We start from the raw sequence: 27,787 nt of genomic DNA, 5'->3' as shown, positions 1-27,787 counted from the left end.
TGTTTCGGAGACGAGAATCCCTGTCCCACACGTGAAGAAAAAAGAAAAAGATGGCGTTACTACTGCAAGGTCCTGAGGTTCAGTTCGCTCAGAAACTGGCTTCTAACCAGAAACCCATTCGAACGAGGGCTATTAAGAAGCTGAAAAAATATATTGGTATTCGTTCACAGAAGCAAAAAGGTAAATATATTGGTCAACGGGCAGGATTGGTGGAGTAATCAGCGTAGTTACATCATGTACGTGGGGGCTGTTGAGTTCTATCATTTTCCCCAAAAGTACTAATGCGTTTCTGGACCTATATATTGTAACACATAGCGGATTTTATTAAATAGCAGTTTCCATTGCTTTTAATCAAGAAATAGTCAGTACACTTTAGTTGCTGAAGTGATGCACTTCTACATTTCTAATACGTGGACGTTAACTTCAACAAAGTTACTGTGGATGTAAGCTTTTCAAATGCATTCTCTGTGTAAATCCAGTCGCGTTTGTTCTGGTATTGTTGGTTTTGTAGTATAACTAATCTGTGACCTTTATTCGTGTTTAGTTAATATGCTACTAGGTGAATTATACAGGTAGTGTTTTTATCACGGCCTGAAAATAGTAGTCAGTGCTCACCGACACGTGGTAAAAACTTCAGTGAAGAAGGAATTTTACGATTTGCGTGTGATCACAATTAAGATATGTCATCATATCAGAACTTGTGTGCTCTTTGCAGGGGGGTTTACCAGGGAAGAATTGCTCAAAATCTGGAAGGGTCTGTTCTACTGCATGTGGATGCAAGACAAACCCCTGTTACAGGTAAGTCAGGGTATCCTAATCCTAATGTCATCCGCAGTGAAGCGACTTTCCAGGTCTCTCCAGGAAAAATAACCAAGCACACTAATGATCATCCAAGTCCTGGGTTTTGTCATCTTAACAATGAGGAGAACCATGTTTACATCTCCCAGTCTTGGCCGTTTACGTTTTTTTTCTACAGTGGATAAATGAACCTCTTTTGGTTGGGATATTTGTTTGAATTCAAGGTCAACTGATTGACTTTTCATAATTAACAGTGAAACCCAGCAATAGAACAGAAGTGGGACTTAAGGGGAAGTGTATTTAAAACTGAGAACAGGAGGACCATCTTTACACAAAGTTGTGGGTGTCTGCAGCAAGCTACCTGGCCAGTGTTGAATGGCAGGAAAATCACTTTATAAAGAAGTCTTGTGCTTTTGATCATTATCCTTCTGAAAGATGAATTAGATCTTTACATCCTAGTTTGTAGCTGGCAGAGATGTATTAACTTATCAAGTTAGTAGCTATTTGATCCAAGTATCCCATTCAGCCATTTCTTAAGAAGCTAAGGAATCAGCTTCAACAACTTGGCTGTGATGCCCGTTCCATTCTCCTACATTGTTTCCACTAGTGTCATCAGGTTCACGTTTCTCCGTTCTGAAGGGTTGGCCCTTTTTCATTGCCTTTGTTTTTCAATCCTTAAATGGCTTCTTCATAGGCTTTTGTCTCAAGAAATTCATTTCTTTTTTAGTCTGTGCAAGATATTCCTTCAATGCCCATATTGTATCTGGGTGTTTCTCTGTTTATTCTACAGCAGTTATATTTTTATGTACCATGGTGACCAATAGTGCATTATACAATTTTAACATAACATCCCTTTGTTAAGTGTTACACATTTAATTACGTATTACATTAGTTTGCCTTTTTATTTGTTTTCTGGGGAGCAGTGGTCATTGTCATCTGTTCTCACTTCGGAAGATTCTTGTGCTTTTTGTTTCGGTTGACCTTTCTTGGTTCCACTCATATTTGGATTGTAAAATTGTTTTTTTTTAAATAGTTGAATTTTGTTGGGTTTCACTCTCAAACACCAGGAGCTAAAAAGTTATGCCGGCATCTCTATTACTGCGTCACCGGAAGTCACCTTTGTATTGTTTTCACACCATGAGTGCAGGATAAAAGTGTAAACATAAACACTTAAGTTTTCTCGTAAGTGACTTTCAGTATAGTGTTTCCTGCTTTCTAGTTTTTTATGCTAATTGCATGCAGCACCCTGAACATCAGGCAGTGATGTTGAAATGCATTTATATACCTTTGCTTCTACTGTTGGCTGCATCAAAATGTTTTTCCATTGCTGAGCTCGCTGTTTGCTCCAGCTGGCTTGCTTTGCTGTGTATTGCCTGCCTGGCAACAGTGGCCACAATTTGTTTTGGTTTTATTATTTATTTGTGTAAGCCTGTCTGTGTTTTTTTTTGTGAAACTCCTTGGGAAAATGTATCATGAATAGCATTATATTAAATAAAATGTATTTTAATAACAGTCTCAACAACTGATGAGGGAGGAACATACTTAGATTGTAAACCAACAAGTAAACAGATTAATTCAATAAAGGACCTTTATGCTTTTGAATTTCAAATTGATGAGCTGAATAAATAACCTTTGAAGGAGTGAATAAAATGAGCAGTAATGGTTCACTCTAAATCCATTTTGTGTTTGCTTCAGAACAACAGCTGTAGATACTGGATTTCTCTGAGCACATCTAAGAGGTTTTCTAGGACTTTGCAACTTACATTTTATGTGAATGATAAGATCTGTTCCTTTATTTCAACAGTGGAATATAATTGTTAAATGAGTAGAATTTTTTTTTTTAGATTTCTGATATTTGTAGGTGGTACCTACTTCACACATAAGCATTTTCATATTGTACTAAGATTGCCAAGTGAATCCTTGTAAAGTATGTGCGAGAAGAAATAACCTCTGCTGTTTTTTCATTTTTCTGGATCAGAATGTGCTGTAATTGTAACGTAACAGTTCCCAGAAAGGAATTTACATCTAATAAGCTGTCTGTTCTCTGCTCTGGTTTGCAGGAAGAGCTGTCTGCTGTTCTGTCCAATCTGATTCATGTCTTCCAGAGTATGGACAGCAGTAAGTTGTCTGTACAGTACCTTGTGGTATCACTCCGAAAGTAGGACACTGTGTTTTTCTGATATTCATTCATAGGCAGGAGCATCTGGGGGTTTTTGTTTTCACCTAAATTATATTAATCACATAGTTCTTAAACATCATGTCCCATCACTAGACCCAATTTACTAAAGGTTAAACAGACTCTGTATTAAAATAAGTGTTGGATAAGATGCTTCATTCTATGATTGAACAATTATATAAAGTAGCTTTATTAATGGTATGATAAAGTAAAAGGTTTCTTGCGAATTAATTCAGACACTTTGTGGTGTACCGTTTCTTGAAAATACACCATTTTTAAACTTAATATTTTACTAAGAATATAGAGGAAAGACTCAAGTTTAAGTTAAAGTACATGTCTTCAGAAATTAAAAAGAAAAAAACTGAAATATGTTAAGTATTCAGACTTGTAAACTCAATATTTCTGTTTGGCCAAGTCTCTACCAACTTTGCACATTGGCTTGATGCAATTTTTGCCCATTCTTCTTGGCAGATTTGCTCAAGCTTTCTCTTGTTGCTTGGTGATCATTTATAGAGAAATGTGGGATTTGAGATGGTTTTTTTTTATTCTTCCATACAGACTAGCATTCTGAAGTGATCTATAGGGGATTTTGTTGACTTATGCACATTTTTTCCCCATCTCAGCCATTGAACTCTATATCTCAGATTCACTGTTGACCTCATGGTTGCATCAGTGACCATTTTTCACCTTGCCTAGATGCTCAGTTTGGAGGGACAGCCTGATCTAGGCAGTTTTTGGGTGCCTTCCATGCTCAAAGAGATATAGTTTTTAAAAGTAGTTCAGGTGGGTAGCTGCGTCAGCATGCGTAGGCTGCAAAGTAACAAGTAATAGGTTATTCCATGCCGAAAAGAGAAGAAAGAAAACACAATGTTTCAGCTGTGGAGCCTTCTTAGGGTGTGAGCTCACCCGAAATATGGAAGCTGGGGGCAGAGTCTGTATTAGAACTTTCAGCTCCAGGTCACAGAGCCCAGACTACAAGGTTCTTTGTAGACTTTTTAAACTTTTAAGTATTCAGAAGTAGTAGTCTTAGTTATTTGTGACCCTGTGAAATTCATGGCTGAAATATATTGATGGCTCAAAATCTCAATGTAATGTCCTTTAGTAATGAGGGACAAGCAAAACATGATTACAATACATTTCGAACTACAGACATGGAAACACAAAATAGATGCAGCTTTTAAAAACTTATCTGGTCATACAGTACATATTTATATAATTTATTGTTTTTATATTGCATTTAACGCTTTCTTTAATAGAGGAATGCGGGGAAGGAGTGTCTGATATTGCTGGCTGTCCATTAAATTACCAACAAGATAATGTGATCCCAAAAAATACATTAGTGAGAAAAAATATATACTGTGTATATGTATACTGAATGTATATAAATGTCTGCGCTGTATGTGATCTGATGTCTTCATCATTAATTAATTCATTGTTTTATGGAAAGGTTTTATCACTTCAGTGTATACACTCAAAGGTTTTCCATAGGTTCATTTATTTCATTTTGGAATCTCAAATGGTAAATCATGTACATAAAGACACAAAGTGAGTTGTCCTTTTGAGGACCTTTTCTAGATCCGTGTGTTAAATCCCAAGCACAAGTGATGTCTGTTAAAGCAAGGGTTTATTGTACTGTAGTTTGGCAGTAGTGTCCCCACCCTACCCTGATAACTGCAGATTGCATTAGCTAAGCAAAACTGAACATGGTTAATACTGTGATGCAAGACCTCTGAGGAAAACCTAGCTGCTGCTCTACATTGTGTTGTTGTAACAGTAGTGGCACAATTACCACAATATCTTGTTGGTAATTTAGACCAGATTTCAGTCCTTTACCTCATTACATACTCTACTGTAAGAGGCTGACATTTTGGTGGATTAAATTGCTCTATTTTTATATGTGAAGTGATTTTGGATGCTTTGGAATCAAAATCATCTACCAATGTAATCTACTACTATTACTTGACTAATTTCTAAGAGTGAAAAATAATAAGACATTTTATGAGTATCATTTACATTTTAGTAATTTTTAAAGATAATTGTAACAGCTGTTTTCTTTTTTCCAGAGTTTTTGTTTGTAGAGACATTTCTACAGACCATGAACCGTGAGTGGACTGGCATTGACAGACTTCGAATGGACAAATTTTACATGGTGGGTGCTGTGTTGGAGTGTCCCCTCTTACATTAGTAGACAAGTCCTGGTTGGAGGAATATAAGTCCTACAGATAAGAAGGGGAAATTAAATTAATCTTGTGTTCCAAATTATACAGTTTTGGCCATCACATAGGATGTTACATAGAGTACATGGTTAATTTGAAAGCTAAAGATCCATTATACCTGTTTTTGGAAGAGAGCTTTGCACATCATAGGAAGTAAGATTCTTATAAAACAAATAGTAGCAGTGACATTGGAGAGCAACATTCATATCCATAGTCTGTATTCTGCAAATCTGCATCCTTTTTTAACATCACCTTGGCCATTGTGGTCTTGGTTATCCCAGTCTTTTGTTTTATATAAATCTTCTGTCAGTGACTTAATATTAAACTCTTGTATTTCCGCATGTTTTTAGCCAATCAAACCTATGACGGTACATTTAAAAAATGTAAGAGGCTGACATTTTGGTGGTAATATTAAATTGCTACCTTTTAATATATTAAGTGATTTTGAATAGTTTGGGATCAGAAATGCAGTCTACTGCTATTATAAACTAGTATATTCTACTAATAGTATATACTACTATTATAAAGTATAGCCGATAAGGGTCAATAGTTAGTGGCAGCTGAGGTTCTATGCCCTCTGAGGAGTTTTGGAGCAGAGAATGTGAATGAATGATCATTGGAGAGAACACTTGCTGCTGTTGTGAAAATGTAGTTTAGAAAAAATCTGAAATAAAGTTATTGGTAAAACTATATTATATCAATATTTAATATGTGAAGGTGTAAAACGAGTCAACAATGAGAATATTTAATCTAAAAATAACTAATTATAAATAGTGAGGGGGGTAACTAGTTCATGAAAGTCAAGCCTGAGAAATCAGTGACGTTGTTTGAATATGGAGAGATCAACTGAACTGATGACTGGGCTGGCTGGGAGATCTGCAGTAATGTTTGAGCCAGCTGTTGGCTCAGTTCAGTAACTGGTTGCTGGGTTGTAGGAAATGTAAAAGATCCTATAGCTTTCTGGTACCAGAGTCACTGTGCTAATGAACAGAATTTGATAGAGCTGCTAAACTAAATTTGTTTCTTGTATTTTTTGGCCAATGAGGCTGAACCCATTTTTTGTTTTTGTCTCTTCAGCTTGTTCGAATGGTTTTCCGACAAACATTTGAAATGCTGAAGAAGAGATGCTGGGACCAGAGGCAAGTGTTGGATGTTTTTTTCAAATTAGAAGCCCTGAGAAAAAATAAAAAATTGTTCCATCTGTAAGGCACTACAAAAAATCAACAACAGTGAGGAATTCAAAACAGAACAAATCTAATCACAATTAAAATATTTTAATTTGAGTGAAGACTCAGTAGTAGAGATAAGATCTATATTGTAAAAAAACTGATTTCCTGAGACAAGTCTGCTTGCTTTGGGTGTTCATTTTATTGAAATTGAAAAATTAACATTTTCAATGCAGTTCACTTAAGATTATAAGTACACGTCACATAATTAAATATTAAGTGTTTCTAGACAAGTGTATATAGGTGTACTCAAACTTTTGACTGGTACTGTACATGTGCAAAAATGTTAGAATGTCCAAACAGTGTTTGCTGCACCATTTGATAGATATTGAAAAGGAGCAAGCCCTGTCTCCTATACATCACTCAGGAATACATTTTTCAAAGGTGTAGCTGAGAGTCTGCAGGCAACAATGAAGATGGCAATTTTTTTCCTCTGATACTGGGCTCTCTGTTGTGTATTTAGTCTCGTGCAGAGGTTCACCGAATTGCTTACAGTTCGCGTTCTCCAGAGCAACAGTGGCTGCCCATGTGGGGTCCAATTCCACATCCTGGATATTTACATGACTGAGCTGGCGACTGTTGGAGCACAGGAGGTAAAGGAGCACAAAAGCACAGTATATCTTACAGTTCAGAGGCCACTGTATTACCCGGGAGTGTAAGAATTTACACAACACCAATTTAAAATCTCATTTAGTTCAGCTAAAGGGAAACTGCTAAATTATTTTCATATTTTGGGGTTAGAATCGGTATTGATGAGTGCATTTCAAATCGCTATAAAAGTAAAATGTACACAGCATCTTGTAAAACCTCCAGTTGACTTCACAAATAGATGGCATTTCCAGGTATGCACAGAACAATAGTCTGCTATTCAGAACAAGGCAACAAAATTTATGGTGATATGCGAGGCCCCATGACACTGTAAACAAGCAGGATGTATCTCTTTTAATCCAATAGATAAATTGCTTTAGATTTGGAGATGATTTTGCCAACAGATACTACTTGTTATATCTGCATACAGATCACGTTGGAACATTTCTGCTGTGAAATGTCTGCTGCACAACCTGTATTTAATTGCTTGTACATGACTAGTGAGCAGGATGGGATGCATCCCGTTGCAACACGTGGAAACTAGAATGCGACAACATGGCGACCTACGGTACTTTCACAAAGTTCAAAATTTTCTGCTTAATTTGACATTTATTTTTTTTAGTGTTATTTATTTTGTTACAGAGTTATAATAGTTAATCTGAAAAATTGGGACTGTAGACCCCCTTTAAACTTTACCTTTCTATCAGTGATATTGTTGAAATGATTCTAAACACTCCTTTTTTTAGCAGGTGGAAATGAGGATTTCCATAGTTCACATATAGGACAAATACATACTGTCTGCAGCTCTGTACTTTACTACATTAAATGTGTGAACTTAAAGCTAAAACACATTTAAAATGATTTAATGCCAAGTACAGAACCTGGGGTTGGCATTGTCACTGACCTGGGGAAGCTGGAAAACCTCCCTTGAGAATTTGTCCAATATCCAGCACCCTATTTATACAGAGCAGCGAAACCTCCAACCTTTTGATCTACTGATGAAATTCTACAGGCTCTCTCTCCATTAAACCAAGCATAGAGCTGCCTGTCATTCCCTGTCGACTGGGCCTTTTTTCCCCGCGGGCAGCCTAACATCAGCTAACAGACTGAAGAGCCTTCTCTCTGGGTGAACTTGTGTGAGGAGATCAGGATTAGCATCTCTAATAAAGAGAAAAACCTAAACAATATTAATTTGCTCAAATCAGGGTGTCAGAAGTATGCTTGCCCATTTGTCCGGGCCTTGTGCTAGTTGTAGTCAGAGCCATTGGTCTGAGCAGTTTATGCCTTGTTTGACCCTGGATAGCCAACACATAAAGTGTTTTATTTCTAAAATGGTGGAGACAAAATTGCCAATATGAGACCTGTGTGCTCACAATTCTTCTGAAATTCTCCTCAAATTCTTGACAAACATCAGTGATTAAACCACCACTGGCTTCGGTGAAACTGTAGGTAATTCATTTGTTTTCAAGCCACAAGAGCTCATCTGGTCAGAGCTTATCCTGGTTTCTTTTAAGCAGAGAGCACATGAATCCTCCCCCGAGAGCATACCAGTATGTTACAGGGCTTATCCCTAGAAAATGCTGATCCATATTTATACCCATGGGTGGTAAGAAGCATCCAGGTGTATGAATATGCCAAGGGTAGAGTATTTCCCTTGAGGTACAGCATCATCTACATCGAGGACTTGAACCCACGACCCACCAGTTGTAGGCTCAGTTATGACCTCAGATACTTGCCCACTACGCTTTGTAGTGGCTGTAGCTGATTTTTGAACAGGCAATAAGGGCCTTGTAATTGTTAATGAAAAAAAGTGTTGGTCAAGAGAAAAAATTGTTTCTTTATAGAAGTGAATAGCAAGTCAACATGCTTGATTTGCACAATAGGTTGCTGTACTAAAGAGCAATAGCAATGCTGTGCCTTTTACCAATTCTGATTCTCAGTTGCCAATTCTGCAAACAAGGTATACTGCTTTACCTTCACAGCAGCTGTGTTAGTGTTATCAGTCCCTCAAGCAGAGTTTACAGGTGATACTCATCACTAATCCCAGAGCCCATATAACATAAATTTGAGACCCATTTATATGCTTATGTACCCATCCCTCAGTTTGTAAACCTAATTCATTCCTGAAACACTGTTCAAGATGTAAAATTATAAGTAAAGAAATTGAATTCTCATTACTTTCTGTATATAAGCTTGTACATGAATCATGAGGTCTAGAAAGTCACCCAGTGTGGATATCCATATGTGGATATGAAGGAAAGTGACATTAAAATATTTGCTTTGTTGTAGCAAAAATTTGTTTTAAATTAGTGTTGTATGTATGTGTATGTAGTTGCTTGTTTATTTTCACTAGTTCTTGAATAAGATGCCTTGACAATTTCTCAACAGTTTTACGTGTACAGTAATCACATCTGTTATTTTTAAATCACTCCTAATAATACTAAAACAACATCCTGTAAACATATTTTACATTTTGCTAAATTAGTAGTCATTGCATTTTAACTAGTTGATACCGAAAACTACACTACAAATTATACTATATAATGGTAGTACTTATTATTTTGGTAATTTATGTAATGCTCAGCCTGCTTGAAATACTCTTATATCAAATCTGGCTGCCATAGCAAATGAGCTTTATGCCTCTATAGTTCTATAGAGCCATGTTAATTTTGTCTTGTACTACAAAAACATTGTACATATAATAATAATTGCTTACACTTATATAACGCTTTTCTGGACACTCCACTCAAAGCGCTTTACAGAAAATGGGGACTCCCCTCCACCACCACTAATGTGCAGCATCCACCTGGATGATGCGACGGCAGCCATAGTGCGCCAGAATGCTCACCACACATCAGCTATCAGTAGGGAGGAGAGCAGAGTAATGAAGCCAATTCATAGATGGGGATTATTAGGAGGCCATGATTGGTAAGGACCAATAGGAAATTTGTGGCCAGGATGCCGGGGTTACACCCCTACTCTTCGCCCTGGGAATTTTAATGACCACAGAGAGTCAGGACCTTGGTTTTACATCTCATCCAAAGGATAGCACCTGTCTACAGTATAGTGTCTCTGTCACTATACTGGGGCATTAGAACCCACATGGACCGCAGGGTGGGCACCACCTGCTGGCCCCACGAACACCTCTTCCAGCAGCAACCTTAGATTTTCCCAGGAGGTCTCCCATCCAGGTACTGACCAGGCTCACACTTGCTTAGATTCAGTGGGTTGCCAGTTGTGAGTTGCAGAGTGATATGGCTGCTGGCATTTCCCTCCTCTTTTGCTACTGAAAGAGGTGTTAGTGGGGCCAGTAGGGGGCGCTTACATTGTGGTCTATGTGGGTCCTAATGCCCCAGTATAGTGATGGGGAAAATATACTTTAAAAAGGCGCCATCTTTAGGGTGAGACATAAAACCGGGGCACTGGCTATCTATGGTCATTAAAAGAGTAGGGGTTTTATCCTAGCGTCCTGGCCAAAAATTTCCCATAATAATCCCCATCATCACTTGGCTTCATCACTCTGTTCTCCTCCCAGCTGATAGCTGATGTGTGGTGAGCATACTGGTGCACTATGGCTGGTGTCACATCATCCAGGTGGGGCTGAACACTGGTGGTGGTGGAGGGGAGTCCCCATTACCTGTAAAAGGCTTTGAGTGGAGTGTCCAGAAAAGCGCTGTAATAATAATTCCTTATACTTATACATTGCTGCTAATTCTGGCAGACATATGCCTTCGTTTCTAACAATCCAAATGCGGCACATAACATTGTGAATAAAATCAGAAATTGTTTGTACTGCCTCCTTTTTGTTGGGTAGCTAAACAGGTGCAGGAAACGCTTTCAGTATGCCACAACAGACTTCCTTGCACATTTCAGAACATTAAAATATCTTTAGCATACAATTTTTCCTTTTTCAAACCTAAATAGTAAAACCGTTAAAATTGTAAGACACCAAGACAGAGCTATGGCAATGTTCTTGGTGCTCAGGCAGCTGTGTGTGGAACCACTGGTGTGGAGCAAACTGAAAGCTAGCCAGGGTTTCATTTTCAAGCACTTCTTGAAATTCAAGAGGAAATCTCTGGAGGCAGTGGTGTGGAGGAGAGTTTAGCAATCTGGACCTGAGCTAGAAGTTGGTGGGTTCAAAACACAGGTGGGGCACTGCAGTTGGACTTCAGCAGGGTAGTTCAAATGAATTACTCCAGTTAGATACACAACTGTGTAAATAGGTACAAATTTAAGTCACTTTTGATAAAAGCAAAAATTAATAAAAGCCAAATTAAGAATTTTTCTGTTCATCAGCTACACATAAACAGTGTTTGATGCCTGTCAGTTTGTGATGTTAATAGAGTAGCACTATGAGTGTATAATTTACAAAGAAGGAGAAGACAACCTTATATATAATTACATTTGTGTTGTGAAGTAAATCACCTTCATTTAATTCACCTATGTTTCATCTAACTTTTGTGCCATTAATATAAACACAAGATGTAACAGTTAAGTTTTTTAATGGCTATCCAGTCCAGAATTTCTCATCAGGCTTGCTTTTGCGGTTTTTAAGATCCTGAAAGTAATTGAGATGGATTCTCCCAACACTGGGAGTCAATACTGCTAATACTTGTGTGAATGTAACTATTTTAAAGGTTTAAGAAAATAACACTAAATGCCAGTTTTCAAAAACCTCAAGTGCCCCCTGTTACACAAGTGCACAAGGTGGGGATGCGATGCATACCATGTCTGATTTTAACTAAAGTGTCAGACTTTTCTTTTTTAGTCAAAATTGCTACATTTAGTCAAGCTAATGTATACCTTTTGCCATTGCAGCTCACAGCACAACAGAACTTGATTTTCATTGATCCATTTTGCAAAGTGGCTGCAAAAACAAAGGAGTAAGTGCAGTTTCATTTTTTAATGTTTCAAGAGAAATGTTTTAATGTTTCCATCAGATGCTGTTGCACAGTGAGTGCTGTGTTTGTGACCTAGTATATTTGGGGACTGTCGACGTGGCAGAGAAACAGCCTTTACGTCTCCCTACTGTTTTGTCGTTTGCTTCACTCTTTGTATGTGCAAGGTCTTTTTCACTGAGTCATCCTTGCATGTCGTTAATGAGTGACCTTCACATGAACAAACCATTGTATTTTGCCCTTCCAATCCTTTACTGCGGCCAAGTATGTAATAGTCCGTTCAAAAGCTACTAACCAGGGGAAAGTTGACAACCAAATTGTCCTGAATAAGAAAAGCCCAGCGTTCCCTTCTAATCTGTGTTCAATACACTGAAAAAATAACTGACAAGGACAGGAAAATAAGAATTTACAACATCTGACTCACTTAGGTACTACTGTCAAGTTATTTCACCAAGCCAGTTTTTGACAGGTCTGACAGGTTTAGTAACATTTTTTTCTGCACACCAGTCAGTTGTTTTCATTCCTAAGTGCAATTTTCTTTATTATTTCATTTATAAAATTCAGGTTTTTAACTGCTAACAAGCTGTTAACTGCTGGTAACAAAAATGAGTGTCCTAGTTTTCATGTGCAATCAGCCCTGTCCTTCTGCTATAGCGTATTCCATCAGCTCCTCTCCATCTTGCAGCCACCTCCTGCTGCAGGCCATCTGCAACAACATCTTCAGTGAGGTTCTTAACCAGGCTCCCTTCGCCATTGAGGACCTGATGAAGGAGCTTCAACAACTAGAGAATAACTCAGAGGATGAACTGGACTTGGAAGAAAAAGATCCTACGAAAAACTCCAAAGATTCTCAAGAGGAACAGATAAATGGTAGGTACTAGTAATGTGTGCTTTATGCTTGATTATAATGCTCTTCAGGTATTAGCCCCCATTTTCTAAGAGAGCGACTTGCAAGACTGCCAGAGTAAATACACGTTATTTACAGTTGTCTGATGCAGTGCTATTAATATCTGCTGTACAACACTGGCATTAGAATTTTCAAGTGTGATGAAATATTGACTTCCAATCAGAAGGAGTATACCACCTTTGAAAAACTAAAGACCTTTAGACATTTTAAGGGACAAGTAACAATCACATTTGTCTCAAGAGCCTAAAAAATGCAGGTAAATCTTGTTTTCTGTGGTCAGTGCAAATAAATTGATTGCTGGAATGTACATATGAACTCTAAACTTCAAACTTCATGTTGAGCAGGGGCCTTGAATGGTTGAGTCAACAAGCTTGATTAAAATGGCTTGTGTAAGAATGCTTTTGTCAAATAGTAATATAGCTGCCACACTGTCTTACATTATTACAGAAATGTGCCTGTTGAGGTGGTAGAATTATTCAGGATTTCATATCACTGAAGATTGGGCTCTATCTGCTGTAGGTGAAATGGCAGCTGAGGAAGATGAGGGATATGAAGACCTCGTTGGTTTGGAAAATGGCTATGAACCATCTGAAGGTGATGGGGATGGTATAGGACCTGTGCTTCAGGTTAGCCTTTTTGTTATACTCGTTTGTTTAAAAACATGGTAAATACAGCGTGCAGTATTAAGGTAATAGTGGATTGGCACTTGTTTGGCAATAGAAATTGTGTAAGACACTGTCAATCCACTAAAATCATTTTGGTTAATGTGCTTATCCAAACCCAGTAACAAAACACATTTTAGAGTACTAACCTCTTTTTGAAGAAGCATTTAATATGAACAGGGTTTACTGAATTTGCACTTCAATTCTGGCTCTGGGTTGTTACCTGCATGGAGTTTATAAGTTCTCCCTGTATTGGCATGTGTTTTTTCCAGGTGCTCCGCTTTTCTCCTACAGTCCAAAAACACATACTGGTAGTATAATTGGCTTCTGGGCGAATTGTCCCTGCGGTCGGTGTGTGCTCGTCTGTTGTTGCCCTTTAATACCAAGGGTGGATCATGTCTTGGGCCTTTTGCTTGTACCAATAGACTCCAGCTCCCCCACAAACCTGCATTTAAAAAAAACGATGACATCTTCTGGGTTTTTATAAATTGGTATTAAATTACAATTACAATTTGAGCTCAGTATTTTTAACAATGCTATAAACAAAGCTTTCCATATAAAAAAACTTTACTTTTAAAAAATAAACATGATTTACAGTTTCAGGATAAGTTTGTGAATCCCCTATAAAATTAGGGGAATTCGTTTCTTATCGTGATATATTTGTTTAATCACAGATTCTTTTCTTAACCAAAATGGTTTATATAACAAATTCATTTTTTTGAGGTGTGTTTGAAGTGGAAAATATATATGAAATAAAAAGTGAACTTCAAGGATCATGTAAAGGGGATAATTACAAGCCAGTGGTTAAATAATTGAGTAGCAAGTAAATGAGGACTTAGTTTTGGCAGCTCTGTCCTATATAAGTTTAGAAAGTTTTAATATGGTCTTCAGCATATAACTTTTTGGAAACATGCCATGATCAAATGCATTCAGAGGTCATTAATGTTCTTCAGTCTGGAAAGGCCTAAAAAAAAACATTTCTAAACTTCTGGGCCTCCATCCATCCACTAATTGTAAATTACAGATGGGAGGTCATGGTGACTCTTCCCAGAATCAGTCCTCATGCCAAGATCCTTCTTAGAGCAAACGTTGTTAGTCTCTTAGTGTGGCTAATGCTGTTGATTCAACTACCTCCCAGTCTCAAGCTCACTAGAAAACACCTAGAAGATCCACAAGACTCCTGGAAAAATGTTCTCTGGACAGATGAACTTTTTGGTTGCAATGAGAAATGTTTTGTTTGATGAAAACCAAACACTGCTTTTCCAACAGAAGAACATTCTGGCCATTAAGCATGGTGGTGAAAGTATTAGAGTTTAGGGCTGCTTTGCTGCCTCTGGACCCAGATAGCACACCATCATTGAGAGAACCACGAATTTGGTGTTGTATCTGCAAATTCTGGAAGAGAATGTCAGGTGATCAATTCATCAGCTTAAACTAAGGCAAAAGCAATTCATGCATCAATACAGTGATCCTGAACAAGCAGATCTATTTTATTTGCTTTAACATCCTTTCCAATAGTTTGGCATAGAATTATAAAACAATAAATGTAACCCTTAATATACTGCTATGTTGATTAGACTACCATTTTTAGATTTTTTTTTTAAGTGAAGCACATTATTTAATCTCCAACACATTCTGTTATATGATGCTTTTTCTTTATATTTTACTGTTGTAATGAATAAATCTGTTGGGAAACTTGTGTTGTGTTCAGGTAATTGGTAATTCAGTTAGTTACAAGTTAAGAGCTTGATTGTTTACCTTGATTTTAACTTCTTATTCTTAATTTTTGCATTTATGTGGCCTATTCATTTTATCCATTTGCAGGTCAATTAAAATTAATGATTGAATCCCTTGTGTCACAATGTTGGTCATGTTACTCTCTCTGCAAGCTCTTGGTGGACAAAGAGTTGTAGTTCCTTTATATCAGTATTGTGAAACTGGCAGTTTGGTGTCTCCTTGTAGTTGTGTAGGTCTGCTCACAGAATATCTTTGTGTTACAGTTTGATTACAAGGCCATTGCTGATCGTCTCTTTGAGCTGACAAGCCGGAATAACACCCCCCCCTTAAACAGGAAGAAGTTGTACAGGCTGGTTAAGAAGTATGTCACGCTTCTACTTCAGAACTGATCTGGGGTTGTCTCTTTTAGAAAATGCCTTTTCTTTGACTTTATGCCACATTTTATGGACATAGTTATATTTTAAGAATATAGAATATCACAAAGCTTTACACAAATTTGTTATTAGTGTTATTTTTTAATGCCGAGTTTAACCAAATAAGTAAGCAACATCTGCAGTCTGTGTGGTCTCTGATTTATTGCATTTGAACTTCAGCAGTCCATTGAGAAATGGTTATCATGTATTAAATTCCAAACCTATACAGATATCTGACACAGTTATCCAGAACATGCATATTATAATGATAAGCAAATGAAAGCTAATGTACTGCAAACACATTCTCAAACTTCTGTTTGAAACCTCTTTCACTCAATTTGAAGCAATCAATTTAGGCCTAAAAGCTATGTAAAAGTTCTAGGTATAAATTATTCTGTGTGCTTGAATCAAATAGAAAGTATTAACAGACTAACAGATGGTCGTGATTGACAGTCTCTGTTAAAAAAAGTTCCAAAGGTTTGTAGATGAATAAAATCAGGGTGGCATAATGGAATTTAAAAGTGATTTTAGGAATAAAAATGTTAAAAAGAAATTACTAGATTAAAAATGCTTTGGAAACGTGCAGCCATCCAGTTTCATGGAGAAGAAAAATAATTGAAATACAAGCGATTGAAGTGTTCAATTATACACAGGTTCTTAATTATTAAAATGTTTCTCTGTACATTGCAAAGCACAATAACGATGAGCAATTAATTTGTTGTATTTTTCTTTCTCACAGGTTTCAAGACCTAAGTGAAGGTAAGGATTCCTGTTATGGTGTTGTAAAATTCAAACTTAACTACATCACTAGCCACTCAGCATACAAAGCAACTCTTATGGGTCCCATTGTCCTCTGTGTTGCTGTGTTTATATTGAAATGTCTTTGCAATCTTTAAAATTATAAGTGGGAAGATAAATGATAGTACTGGTGATGAAAGCAAGAAATTGGTATTGATCTAAAATTAGATGTGATGATAAAGTGAAATTGACATTTCTGTATTCCATAGTTCACCTTGTCTATGATGAAGTGTTTTAAATGATGTTTTTTAAATGTCATGTCTGTGTTGTCCAAGTGTTTTCAGCTCTTCTCAATCGCTTGTTTATTAACTTAATTTCCAATGGGGAAATTTATTTGGGGACTCCCTGTACTTCACCACACTAAGCTCATCTTTTACAGAGTAGTCTTTAAATTTCTAAGAAGATCGCTTCCTGTCTTGATAAGATACAGAGTGTGTTTTAAATGTAAAAAAAGTTATTAAAAATGACTTAACTTCAATGTTAATAGCAAGCACAAAATCAAAACCAATTTTGTACTGTAGTACTGTTTAACCAATTACTTAAACAGTACTACAGCAAATGTACTCTTGTATTCCTTTGTGCTACAGTATTTCTGAACCTCCTGACTAAAGGGAGATTTTTTGTGTGATGAGACCCTGTTAATCTGAGAGCAGGACTGACTAAAATCTGCATAGAATAGTGGAATATCCACCTATTTTAGAAACGACAGATTTAATTTGTACTGGGAACATTAGCATGAATTTCACAACTTCACAATTTACTGAAATAGAGGACAGATTTCAGCAAAGAAAACTAAACACCTTTGTCAGAGAATGGAATAATAAAAAGTATGGTAAGTATGTGCACACCTTAGAGGAGAACATTCTTTGGACTTCTTCTGAAAGGCAGGTGACAATGCTGTTTCCAGTCCCAGTGGAAGAAACTCCTGTCTAGCAGGTTTAGCAAGGAAGTGTCTCTCCATTTCACTACCACTCCAGGCAAGAGAATAGTTTATTTTGCTGGAAATACATTGAAGGGCAAGTTGTTACCCTGTTTATGCAGATATGCTTCTGTTTGAGAGACGTACTATACTCATGTATATGCACATGTAAATGAATGTACAGTAGGAAAGAACTGATGCGCTTAAGTCATTGTGACGATCAACACCTGACTGTTACAGAGAAAACAATTTTTTTTCAATTAGATATAAGGAGTTGTTTATATTTTAAATACTGGTAGTGTTTATAAAGACTTTGATTTTGACATGTAATACAAATTATAAATATTTTCACTATGAACATATTGTAGTTCTTCTGTTGCTTAATAGAAAACTGAAATGTATATCCCTTTAAAGTGAGTGTACTAGTGATAGGTTGTTGCAGTGGTTCTCAAACTTTTTGGACCAAGTACCACCCCTGATCAAACCAAAGCATCCAAGTACCACCTACAAGTCATCTTCTCATAGGAACCACAGAAAATCTCAATGACCAACATGAGCACACATATAATAAAAATAGCACTGAGCACTTAGTTAATTTGGATTGTACCATCTTGTAGCCGTTTTCCGATGCTTGCCAACACTAGCAGTGCTGTCTGTGTCAGGTTCATCAGAAGAACTAGTGTCGGTGGCCAATAGGGTTACCATACATCTGGATTTTCCCGGCCATGTCCTCTATTTTGATCCTTATATTTCCATCCAGGGGGAATTTTCAGATGTGCAGAAATGTTGGGATTTTGATCCCATTATTTTCACCATGAAGAATAATTAAAACTTATAAAGATAGTTGGAAAGAGAGAGAATTTCTTAACTTCTTCAGTTCGCTTCAGTTTTCGTACTGTACGTGTATAATTATGTCATGATAGAGCAAAATCAGGCGTCAATATCAGTGTCTTTACTCAGTCTCTGCAGTGCAGATGCATTCCCTTGAAAGGCTCCCTATTTTGTTTCTCGTTTTCCTACCCTCAAACACAGTGCCAAAGCAAAAGTGTAAACTAAAAGAGCAAAACTAAAAAATAACATTTCCATGTTTTCGAAGTGGTAGAGAAGACTGGGAAGCTGAATGTTTGGAGCGTAAGCCTGGTACTTTTGTCTCTGGCAAATAAAGGTGTACTTGACTTGCAAGTTCATGTTGACTCAGACAACCACAAAAAGGCAATTCAAGGAGAGAGTTCGTCAACCAAATTAACAGATTCTTTTGTAAAATGAGGTTAGCAAAACAGAGGATACTGTTATTGCAGCATAGGGGACTTATGCATTTCACAGTTAAACATCATCACAGTTACTTTACCAGTGAGCATAAAACATGGGATATTTTGAAAACCCTCACCATCCTGAACCCCTTCCCAGATAAGTTCCTCAGGGTGTCCTCTTTTTTTGATGTACAAATTTGGTAACCCTAGTGGCAGATGTATAATCCTCCTTGTGCTCAACGGGTGTGCGTGATCTAGCGTCAGTACCCTTGGCGTCTGTTCCTTTCAGCCATGACATAATGATTTTTGCGAGGTATTCCATTTTCAATCACTTGTTCTGTTAGTGAATGTGGCGCTAAGCTGTGTCTCTGAAAGCTCGAGAGGAGTATGAACACTCAAGTACAGTATTAGTGCACACTGTATCAACTTAGCTAAGTACGTAGGCTGTGTATTTGACACATAAACTAGTTTTATTAAAATAAAAATATATAAAACCTGTCTCAAGCTTTCTGAAACCAATAACATAAATTACAGATTACAAATGTACATAATTTTTAATTCCCAATTTTTCAGTGTACACAACAAATTTCCAGGGTCATCTGGTGTACCACAGTTTGAGAACCACTGGGTTATTGTAATCAAAATGCAGCTTTTCAGAATCTGATTTTGAAATTTTAAGTTTTATACAAAGTTTATCTAGAGCTTATTTTAAATCTTTTTTTAGAATAAGAAAAACTTCCAGTGAACTTAATGTTTATTGTTGTCTGAACCATTGGTGTAAAAATACTCTGTTCTTGAATGTAAGGAACATACTAAAAATTTAAGTTTATGGTTCAGGTTTATGGAAAATTTTAGTCAACACTTTTCTTCTGTACTTTTTTCAAAACAGTACACATTTTATTTTTTGCCTATTCCTTTTCTTGGTCGCAATAACAAAAACTTATTCAGTTGATTCAATTTTAAATATCACGTGCCATTTTGCTATTTAGCACTAATCTTCAGATATACCAACCTTTAAGGATTCAGACAAGGTTCTAGTCATACAAAAATCACAGCAAAAAAGCTTTTTGCTGACTAGTTGATCATGCTGCCAAAAATGCCTGTCATTATTTTTAAGTGTATGTAATTTATGCAGATGTAGTTGTACTTAATATTTTCAGTGTAGGTTTTCCATCTTTTCAGTAGGTGGCAATAATGTCTGTACTAGAAATCTGGTAAGAGACTAAAAACTCAGCTTTCTTGTAATGGGTAAAAGACATTATAGGTCCAGCTGATACCATATGTAGGGTGTTTAATACTTGTATACAACAAATTGGGGGCCCTCATTTCACCAAATCATTGAAATGAATAAATATTGCTATAATTTGTTTAACTGAGATCTACAGAGCTGTAATAAAGAAATACAGGTGAAGTCAGGAAGTGTGACTGATGAGGTCTGACATGGTGCTTTCAAGAGACAATAGCGAAGGAGTGTCCAAGCTTTGTGTTGAATGACTGCATTGTTTTTCCTGCCTTTCCAGGTGTCTTCCCCCAGGACGGTTACACAGAAGAGGTATCCACTGATGAAGATGATGATGTGTTCGGCAATCGCAAGAGATTGAAGAAGAAGAGGAGGAGGAATGTGGAGGAAGACCCAGCAAGTGCAGAGAAGGGGCAAGGTACACCTCATGAGCCAAAGACTGTTTTTAATTGTTGGCATGAGCAAAGATCCTTCAGTGAATGTTGACCTATCCAGAACACCATGCAATACGTTGGCTTTAGTTATTTTTTAAGATGGGTGATTAATCTCCTATTAATGTTTGTCAGAAAAATGCATTGTATATAAATATTTGCAAAGTTAAATGGTGCAGTAATAAACCCTGAGGTTTACGGTATTTAATTTGATCAGTGGTATTTGTCCATTTTATGACAGAATTTGAAGGATAGTGTAGAATTTAGCAAACATTTCCTTTCAGCTCCAGGGTTGGGACAATGTAGCTCTAAGGCTCCATAGGGCACTCAAGCCTCTCCACAACAAGAACACAATCCCATGATGGGATCCCATCAGCACCTACAGTCACAAGCTTTGGATAGTGATCGAAAAAGAATGAGATCTGTGGTACAAGTTGGAAATGAGCTTTCTGCGGGGCTGACTCCCTGGGACAGGGTGAGGAGCAATCCGAGAGGATCCTGGAGTAGAGTTGCTGCTCCTCTGGATCCAGAGGGATTATATCTCTCGGCTCAGCTCTCAGACAGTGAGTGCCAGTGCCCAGGAGGAGCTGGGGACTGTGTCTGGCAAAAGGCAAGTCTGGTTTGCCTGTTACCATCACGACCCTCACCAGTAGTACGCAGTTGGAAAATTAATGAATGAATGGATGGTACTTTCAGACATCAGAGAGGAAATGGGTTTCTTCCAATGAGAGCCTTACTCTGATATATGTATATAATTTGTTTTTTCAAATATCTCTTGAGACGAAACCCGAGCATTGCAATCATACAAATGCACTGTCTTACTGTGAATGGTTACAATTATAAATTGGATAGAGCTGTATCAGTGTGCAGAGGACAAGCAGAGGTTAATCCCGGGTTAATACAGGAAAGCACAAAGTGTTTTGGTGGTAGAGTTGTTTTCAGGTTGTGGAGGAGAGGGGAGTGAGAAAAGTAAAAGGAATGTGAAATGCTAGGGTCAGGTAAACGAACATCAAGGGGATGTGTGTAAGGTCTGTGGATTAAATTCACAAGATTAGTTGGCTACTAGCATCCAAACATGCTATATGTCACCTTTCCTCCCTCCTTTTATTCACACTTGGAGTTGTCTGCAGAAGTCTTTCTCAGAGCATTCTAGGCAAAAGCTCCATATTATGAGAATGTGTTCCAACCTAAACTGGGATGCAGGAGTGTGAATCACAGTTATCAAATCTTACTTTACACAAGTTCCTTTGAGCTGGATTGAAGTACTGCAAGTTGTGATATTCCTAAATGGGAACTTCTGATATTGATTGTGTGTGTTGGTTTTGACAGGTACAAAAAAAAGGCCTCTGAAGGCTTCCGACCCCAAGTCAGTAGAGCCGACAGCTGTCCCAGCCAAGAAGAAGAAAAAGGAGAAAACGCGAAAGAAGACTCAGAGGTTGCCAGACTTGCAAGAGTGCCCTTCCACTGAGGACAAAGAGCCTGAAACTACAGCAATTATTTACCCTGCAGAAAAGACACTCAAGCTTAAGAAAAAGCGGAAACTAGAGGAACCCAATGTTGAGGCTGAGTCCTCCTGCAGCATTGGGCAGGTGGAGGCTGGAGAAATACTAATGAAGAAGAAACAAAAGAAGGTCCCCTCTCAGGAGAGGGTTGTAGGTGAGGGTGAGGGCAAAGAACAGTGTGTGTTGAAGAAGCAGACTTCTCTGAAAATTAAGAAAAGGAGGAAGAAGCAGCAGGTCAACACTGTGGCTTTACTGGCTGAAAACCCACCAGCAAATGATGCAAGATGCACAAAGCCACAGGCCCAGGGGAAGGAAATGGTTGTGGAAGCAGAGCCTGAAAAAAACAGTGAACGAAAACTGCATAAGAGGAAGAAGCTGGAAGAGCAGGCTGAGGCCAGTGAGCTGAATGGTTACAGAGAAACCAAGGCCAGGAAGAAGAACAGAGTAAGGATTTCAAACATTTAACCATCCTGGCAACTAATTACATACAGGATTTAATAAGAGGAGCTACAGCTGCTTCTTTTCCAGGGTTTGCCTTTTGGCCCCTTAAAAGAACTCTGGCCTTAAAAATGTTTTTTTTTAGTTCCTTACATCTTGACTCACAGAAGCCATTTTGCACCCCAGCAGAGCAGTGGGATGTGAGAAATTGCTCTACTAGTAAAACTGAGGGGAAGACTTTGCTAGGCTGGAGATGAGCAAGCTTGATGTGGAATTTAACTGAAAAAGTGGGATTAGCAAACTTTGTGCTACACAGCTTCATCTTGTTTTTACTTCCCAGTTCTGAACTGGTCTAGCCTTGCTTACATTTGAAATCTGACAGAATCAATCTTCATAGTGCAATAGGTGTGAAATTTTGAACTTCAGCATTTTTTAAATCTCTTGATGTGAAGGGATGTAACATCTGTAATATGGGTGACAAATCCCATAAAATAGATGTTATGTCTCAAAATTAAGACATTTTTTTTTATTTGTATCTTTGAATTATAGGCCTTGAACTTCACAAATCCTTAGACTGGTCTTTTTAAAACTTTTTTAGGACATAGTGTACTGGCTTTTTTATGACTCAACAATTACAGTGAACATTTTAGGACATGTTGATTGTAAATGCTGAGTCATGATTTTGAAAATCAGATGTAGTGCACAGACCTTACAGTAATAAATAAACTTGGCAGTTGAAACACAATCAGAAAAGTAAGCAAAAGTCTACAGAGATTTATCCCATGGAGGACTGTGATCTCTTTTCAAGCCTGCCTTGACACCACTGTCTGCCAAATTTCTTCTGTGTCACAGGAAAGTGGAGCTACTTTAAAACTGAAGAGAATGAAAAAGCCTCTAAAAACGGGCAAGTTGGAAGAAGAGGTTGAATTCCTGAAGTTCGGAAGACGTTCTGTGCCTTCTCCCTTATTCTTCAAGAAGCGTAAAGGAGGCTCAACATTTCTGTCAAGCAAGGTATGGTTTAGAGTTTTTATCTTTTCAGCTTTATGTAGACAAATTGATCTCATTATCTTAAAAAGCTGCAAGGGAAGTGTTAGTTTGTTGGGTCATGTGAGTAGGTCTGGCTTGTCTTGGCCGTAGTGCCAGATTTCACTGCTCCATGGAGCACAGTTTTGAGAACATTTCCTTAGAAATGAGGAATTTTTAATGGCACATCTGTTCTGGTGAAGTGTGCCTTATATTTGTCCTGTAGTTGTTCTTCCAGTATTTTAAACTGACATAAGGCTTAATTATAAATTAATGTTAAAGATAACATAAAAATTGGTCTGTGATGTGCAGCTTTCCTCTGTATGTGAGGAACAGTCATGTATCTTATGAGTGTCCCAAGCTGAAACAACTACTGTTGGGTCCACTTTCGTGTATATCACACAATGTCAATATGTGTTACTGCAATAACATGCCTCTTTGTTTTTGCTTCTGTGGTTTGCTCAAGTTAAATCTGAAACTTAGCGCACATACACAAATAAAAAATTATTGCCTATGATTCCCTATTTTCAGAGCCCATCTTCCATATATCCCCTTTAAGTGTTTGTATGATAAGTATTTGAAGCAGTGAATTATCCCTTCAATTAAATTTTATTTGACCTTTAGTATTTGCCATGCACCCCCATGAACCAACAGTAGGATCTCTCACCAAACAATCTGTTTGGCATCTGTGTCCAGAAAGAACAGCAGGAACAGGCTGGTCTGCTACATCTAGTTGAGCTGCCTTCACTCGAGGCTGCGAGGAGGGTGATGATGCTCTGCTGATTTTCAATAGGATTGGTATCAGGGGGTTGTTACAGTCGGGGAATGTTCTGGAATTTTCTCATGCTTCTCATCACGCAAAATCAGCATGACCTGCCTCTAAGAACCTCTTATTTCTGTCAATTCCCAAGTTACCGTTGCAAATTAGGTTGATAAAAATCTGAAACTATATAGTTTAAATGAGACTATGCTGAATGAATTGGTCCGATTTAGTTAAAAGTACTGAGCTGTTTTTTTTAAAGCGTTGCAAGGGTGATTGGACCAAAGTTTCTTTTGTACTATTCTAGTATGACATTTTTATATGCATTGAATGCACAGCACAGGAAATTTAAAAGTACCTTAAAAGCCTTGAAATCCTAATAATCAGGTTAATCTTTTTTACACATGGGGTGTAAAATTACTCTTATTTTAAATGTAACTATGTGAAGACTCAGACATGAGACTTGCAAAGTGCTAAGAAACCTCATCCACTGCCTATGATTAGTCTAATATGTTCACCTGTTTGATTCTCTTAGGTTATATTGAACATAGGCTGCTTAATTACATAAAGTTATTCTAAATATCAGAAAGATAATTCAGACTTTTTACAGTATTCTGTCACCATATACGTTCCAAAATGGCAATTGGAAAAGCTTGGAGTAAAATTTTTCATTTCCTCGGATGTCTGGTGATAATATACAGTGCCTTCAGAAAGTATTCAGACCCCTCCACGTTTTTCACATTTTGTTGTGTTGTAGACTTATTTCAAAATGGATTGAATTGATTCTTTTTTGCCATCAATCGACACACAATACCCCATAATGACAAAGTGTCATTTTTGAAAATTTTTGCAAATGTATTAAAAATAAAAAATTGAAATCACTTTTTTACATAAGTATTCAGACCCTTTACTATAACACTCCAAATTGAGCTTCGATGCATCCTATGTCTTTTGATCATCTTTGAGATGTCTCTAGAACTTGATTGTAGTCCACCTGTGGCAAATTCACTTGATTGGACATGATTTAGAAAGGCACACACCTGTCTTTAGAAGTTCCCAAAGTTCACCGTGCATGTACAAGTCCATGGAACTCTCCGTATGCCTCCGAGATAGGATTGTGTCAATGAATAGATCTGCAAAAGAGCACAGTGGCCTCCATCATTGTCAAATGGAAGAAGTTTGGAACTATCAAGACTCTTCCTGGAGCTGGGAGAATGGGAGAAACTGCCCAAATCCGGGTGTGTAAAGCTGCTAGAAGCATACTCAAGAAGACTCACAGCTGTAATTGCTGCTAAAGGTGGTCCTACAAAGTACTGAATAAAGGGTCTGAATGCTTATGTAAATGAGAGATTTCAGGTTTTTTTCTAAAAACGTGTTTTCACTTTGTCATAATGGGGTATTGTGTGTTGATTGATGGCAAAAAAAAATCAATTTAAATCCATTTTGAAATATGTCTACAACACAACAAAGTGTGGAAAAAGTAGAGGGGTCTGAATACTTTCTGAAGGCACTGCATGTAAATACAGCAGTCTTATTCAAAGTATCTGGCATGGCTAGAGTCACTGTTGTCCTTTTAGATCTTAAGGCCTAATGAAGCTGGACTCATTTTCTACTGTTGAAGTATTTTGGTTAATAAGCCGTCTCCGGGCATGCTGGAAAGGTATCTGTAAAGAAATGACTCATGGACTTTTTTTTGTAGGGTTTCAAGACACCAAAAGAGTCTAAGAAAGTCACCTTTGGACTAAAGAACAACAAGACTGCAGGTACCTGTTGTTGCTGAGTATCTCTGTGGTTTTGGCTGTTTCATTGTATGTGTAGCGTGAGGCGGAGCCCTAGTGAAACTGTGATCGCACCTTTTCAACAAAGAGCATATCTCACAAATGAAAGGAGTTTCTTTTCAGGGGCTGACTTGCTTGCTTCTTGAAACCATTTTCTTACTTGATCTTGTAGAGATTCAAGGAATCACAGTGTAGTTCAGTGAAGATTTGAAACAGGTTTATTTCGTAATGAAGGAGCCTCCTGGAGATCAGAATGTCAAAGTGATTCTCTCCCTGTCTGATCTGCTTGCTATTGCTCATAAGCACCTTTTATACTTTTAAAATATTTTCTCTAAGTACTCTAAATGGCTTTGGAGAAGCTAGTGTTTTAGGATCAATATAGAATTAACCCTTCTTTGTTCTTACAGACTTCCATAAATACAGTATGTGAGTCAACATGCTTGTTCAAACTCTGTCAGATTCTTTGTGACAATAACAGGTGTCTATATAGCATGTCCTTCACACAAGAAATCCTTTACACAGAGCAAGTCCTACAATCTCAATAGGTCACCTTCTGCAGTATAGCAGGGTAGTTTATTCCAGACACTCTCAACTCTTCTGTAAAGAACTGCTTCCTAAATTCAGTCTTGAATGCTGTTTTTAATAACCACTGCTGTATTGATGTGGGTCTTTGTTTTCCTGATAAAAAAATAATGCTGTGGTTTGATTCCTTCAATTGTAAATGACAATCTTCTGAGTTTATATATGGGTGTTATAGTGATTTGGTTGTTTGAATTGATTTAATTAGTATTTGGGACTGTTGGGGTACTAGGAATCAGAACAGTGTTGTATATAAAGATTTTAGATCAAAGAACACAATATACAGTTTCATTGTTGCAATAGGCTGTTCCTTTGGGCAAAGGAGGAGGGAAGTGTTCCGTTTTTAGCAGTGCAGTTGAGTCTTCCACTGGAAGGAGTCTCAGGACTTGATAACTTAGTCTCAAGATGAAGCTTAGATGGAGAGACTTAGACCACCTACCTGTATTGTGCTCAAGGTTTATTGGTATTCAGTGGTGTCGACAGTGTCTATGTATATATTTTTCAGTGATTAAAAATTTACATACAGTCTCTCTGCCTTTCAGCTGAGTTGCTGTTGCAGTTCAGACAGCAGTGGTCAATGTCGTGATTAGTTCATTGTCAGGTGCCAGGATCTCAGAAAGCACTGCAGACTGCCTTGTGCAGCATCTTTTAAAGGTGGTGATGTTATCGGGTGTAGTGGGTATCCCCCACAAGGCGGAAACATTTCCAGTTATTTCTTAAAGGATTCCAGAAAAAGAATATGGCTGGATTGTAATTTAATCAGCTGTTTTCAGATTGTTTCCATGTGTGCCTTCACCCTTCTTCAGGAATAGAAGAAATTAAGATTGAAAAGAGGGTGGCAAAATGAAGTGACTGATAGTATGTTTATGCCCTGTGGAGGACAACTGTCTATGGATGAGAATGGGAATTGTTCTTGTTGCTTTTCTTTGAGCTCTTTTCAAAGTCCAGACAGTAAATGGTTTATCCAACAGCATTTATTGGCAGATAGAGTACAACCATTACAGCTATGTTTTTATTTTCCTTTCAGAATTCAAAAAGACTGACAAAAGCTTGTTGGTGAGTCCGGCAGGAACGTCCCGTGTGGTCTTTGACCCCCAACAGAAGCCCCTGTTTGGGGTCCTGAAGACTCCTGATGACAAGCCCGGACCTCGGAGAAAATTGGCGAAGAACCCTCTGCAGGGAAAAAGCAGACCCAAGGCCTCAGACTTCTTTTAGCCTTTAGACTATTTGGGCTCTGCTAAAAGAGAATCTATAAAAAAGTTTTCATATTTTTTTAAAGTGTTTTGTAAAAAAATTCTCAATGATGGATATTTAAGTCTGTTTACCATGCTTAAGGCCTAGTGGCGAATAGTTCTGCTTTAGCTTTGAGTTTATCAAGGTTGTTCTGCTGTCTTGAAGTGAATGTACAAGCTGTGGGTTTCTGAAAAAATATAGTGTTGCCACACGTC

The 27,787-nt window shown here is 37.6% G+C and overlaps 1 protein-coding gene across 1 annotated transcript; it reads left to right on the top strand.

Annotated features, from left to right (window-relative positions):
• Positions 1–25: 25 nt before the first annotated feature.
• rrp1 (ribosomal RNA processing 1) lies at positions 26–27,787 on the top strand. Its single transcript, XM_088914046.1, has 16 exons — positions 26–180; positions 716–798; positions 2,859–2,916; positions 5,038–5,123; positions 6,268–6,329; positions 6,880–7,009; positions 11,823–11,887; positions 12,588–12,772; positions 13,329–13,435; positions 15,472–15,569; positions 16,361–16,380; positions 20,109–20,246; positions 21,589–22,205; positions 23,052–23,210; positions 25,682–25,745; positions 27,367–27,787. The coding sequence occupies exons 1-16, from the start codon at positions 51–53 to the stop codon at positions 27,552–27,554; spliced, it is 2,190 nt and encodes a 729-aa protein (XP_088770172.1). The 5' UTR covers positions 26–50; the 3' UTR covers positions 27,555–27,787.

Source organism: Atractosteus spatula, chromosome 4 (assembly GCF_055471065.1).
Source record: "Atractosteus spatula isolate fAtrSpa1 chromosome 4, fAtrSpa1.hap1, whole genome shotgun sequence".
NCBI classification, from domain to species: Eukaryota; Metazoa; Chordata; class Actinopteri; order Semionotiformes; family Lepisosteidae; genus Atractosteus; species Atractosteus spatula.
The sequence above is the reverse complement of the archived record's forward strand: the minus strand, read 5'-3'. Positions and strand labels throughout refer to the sequence as shown.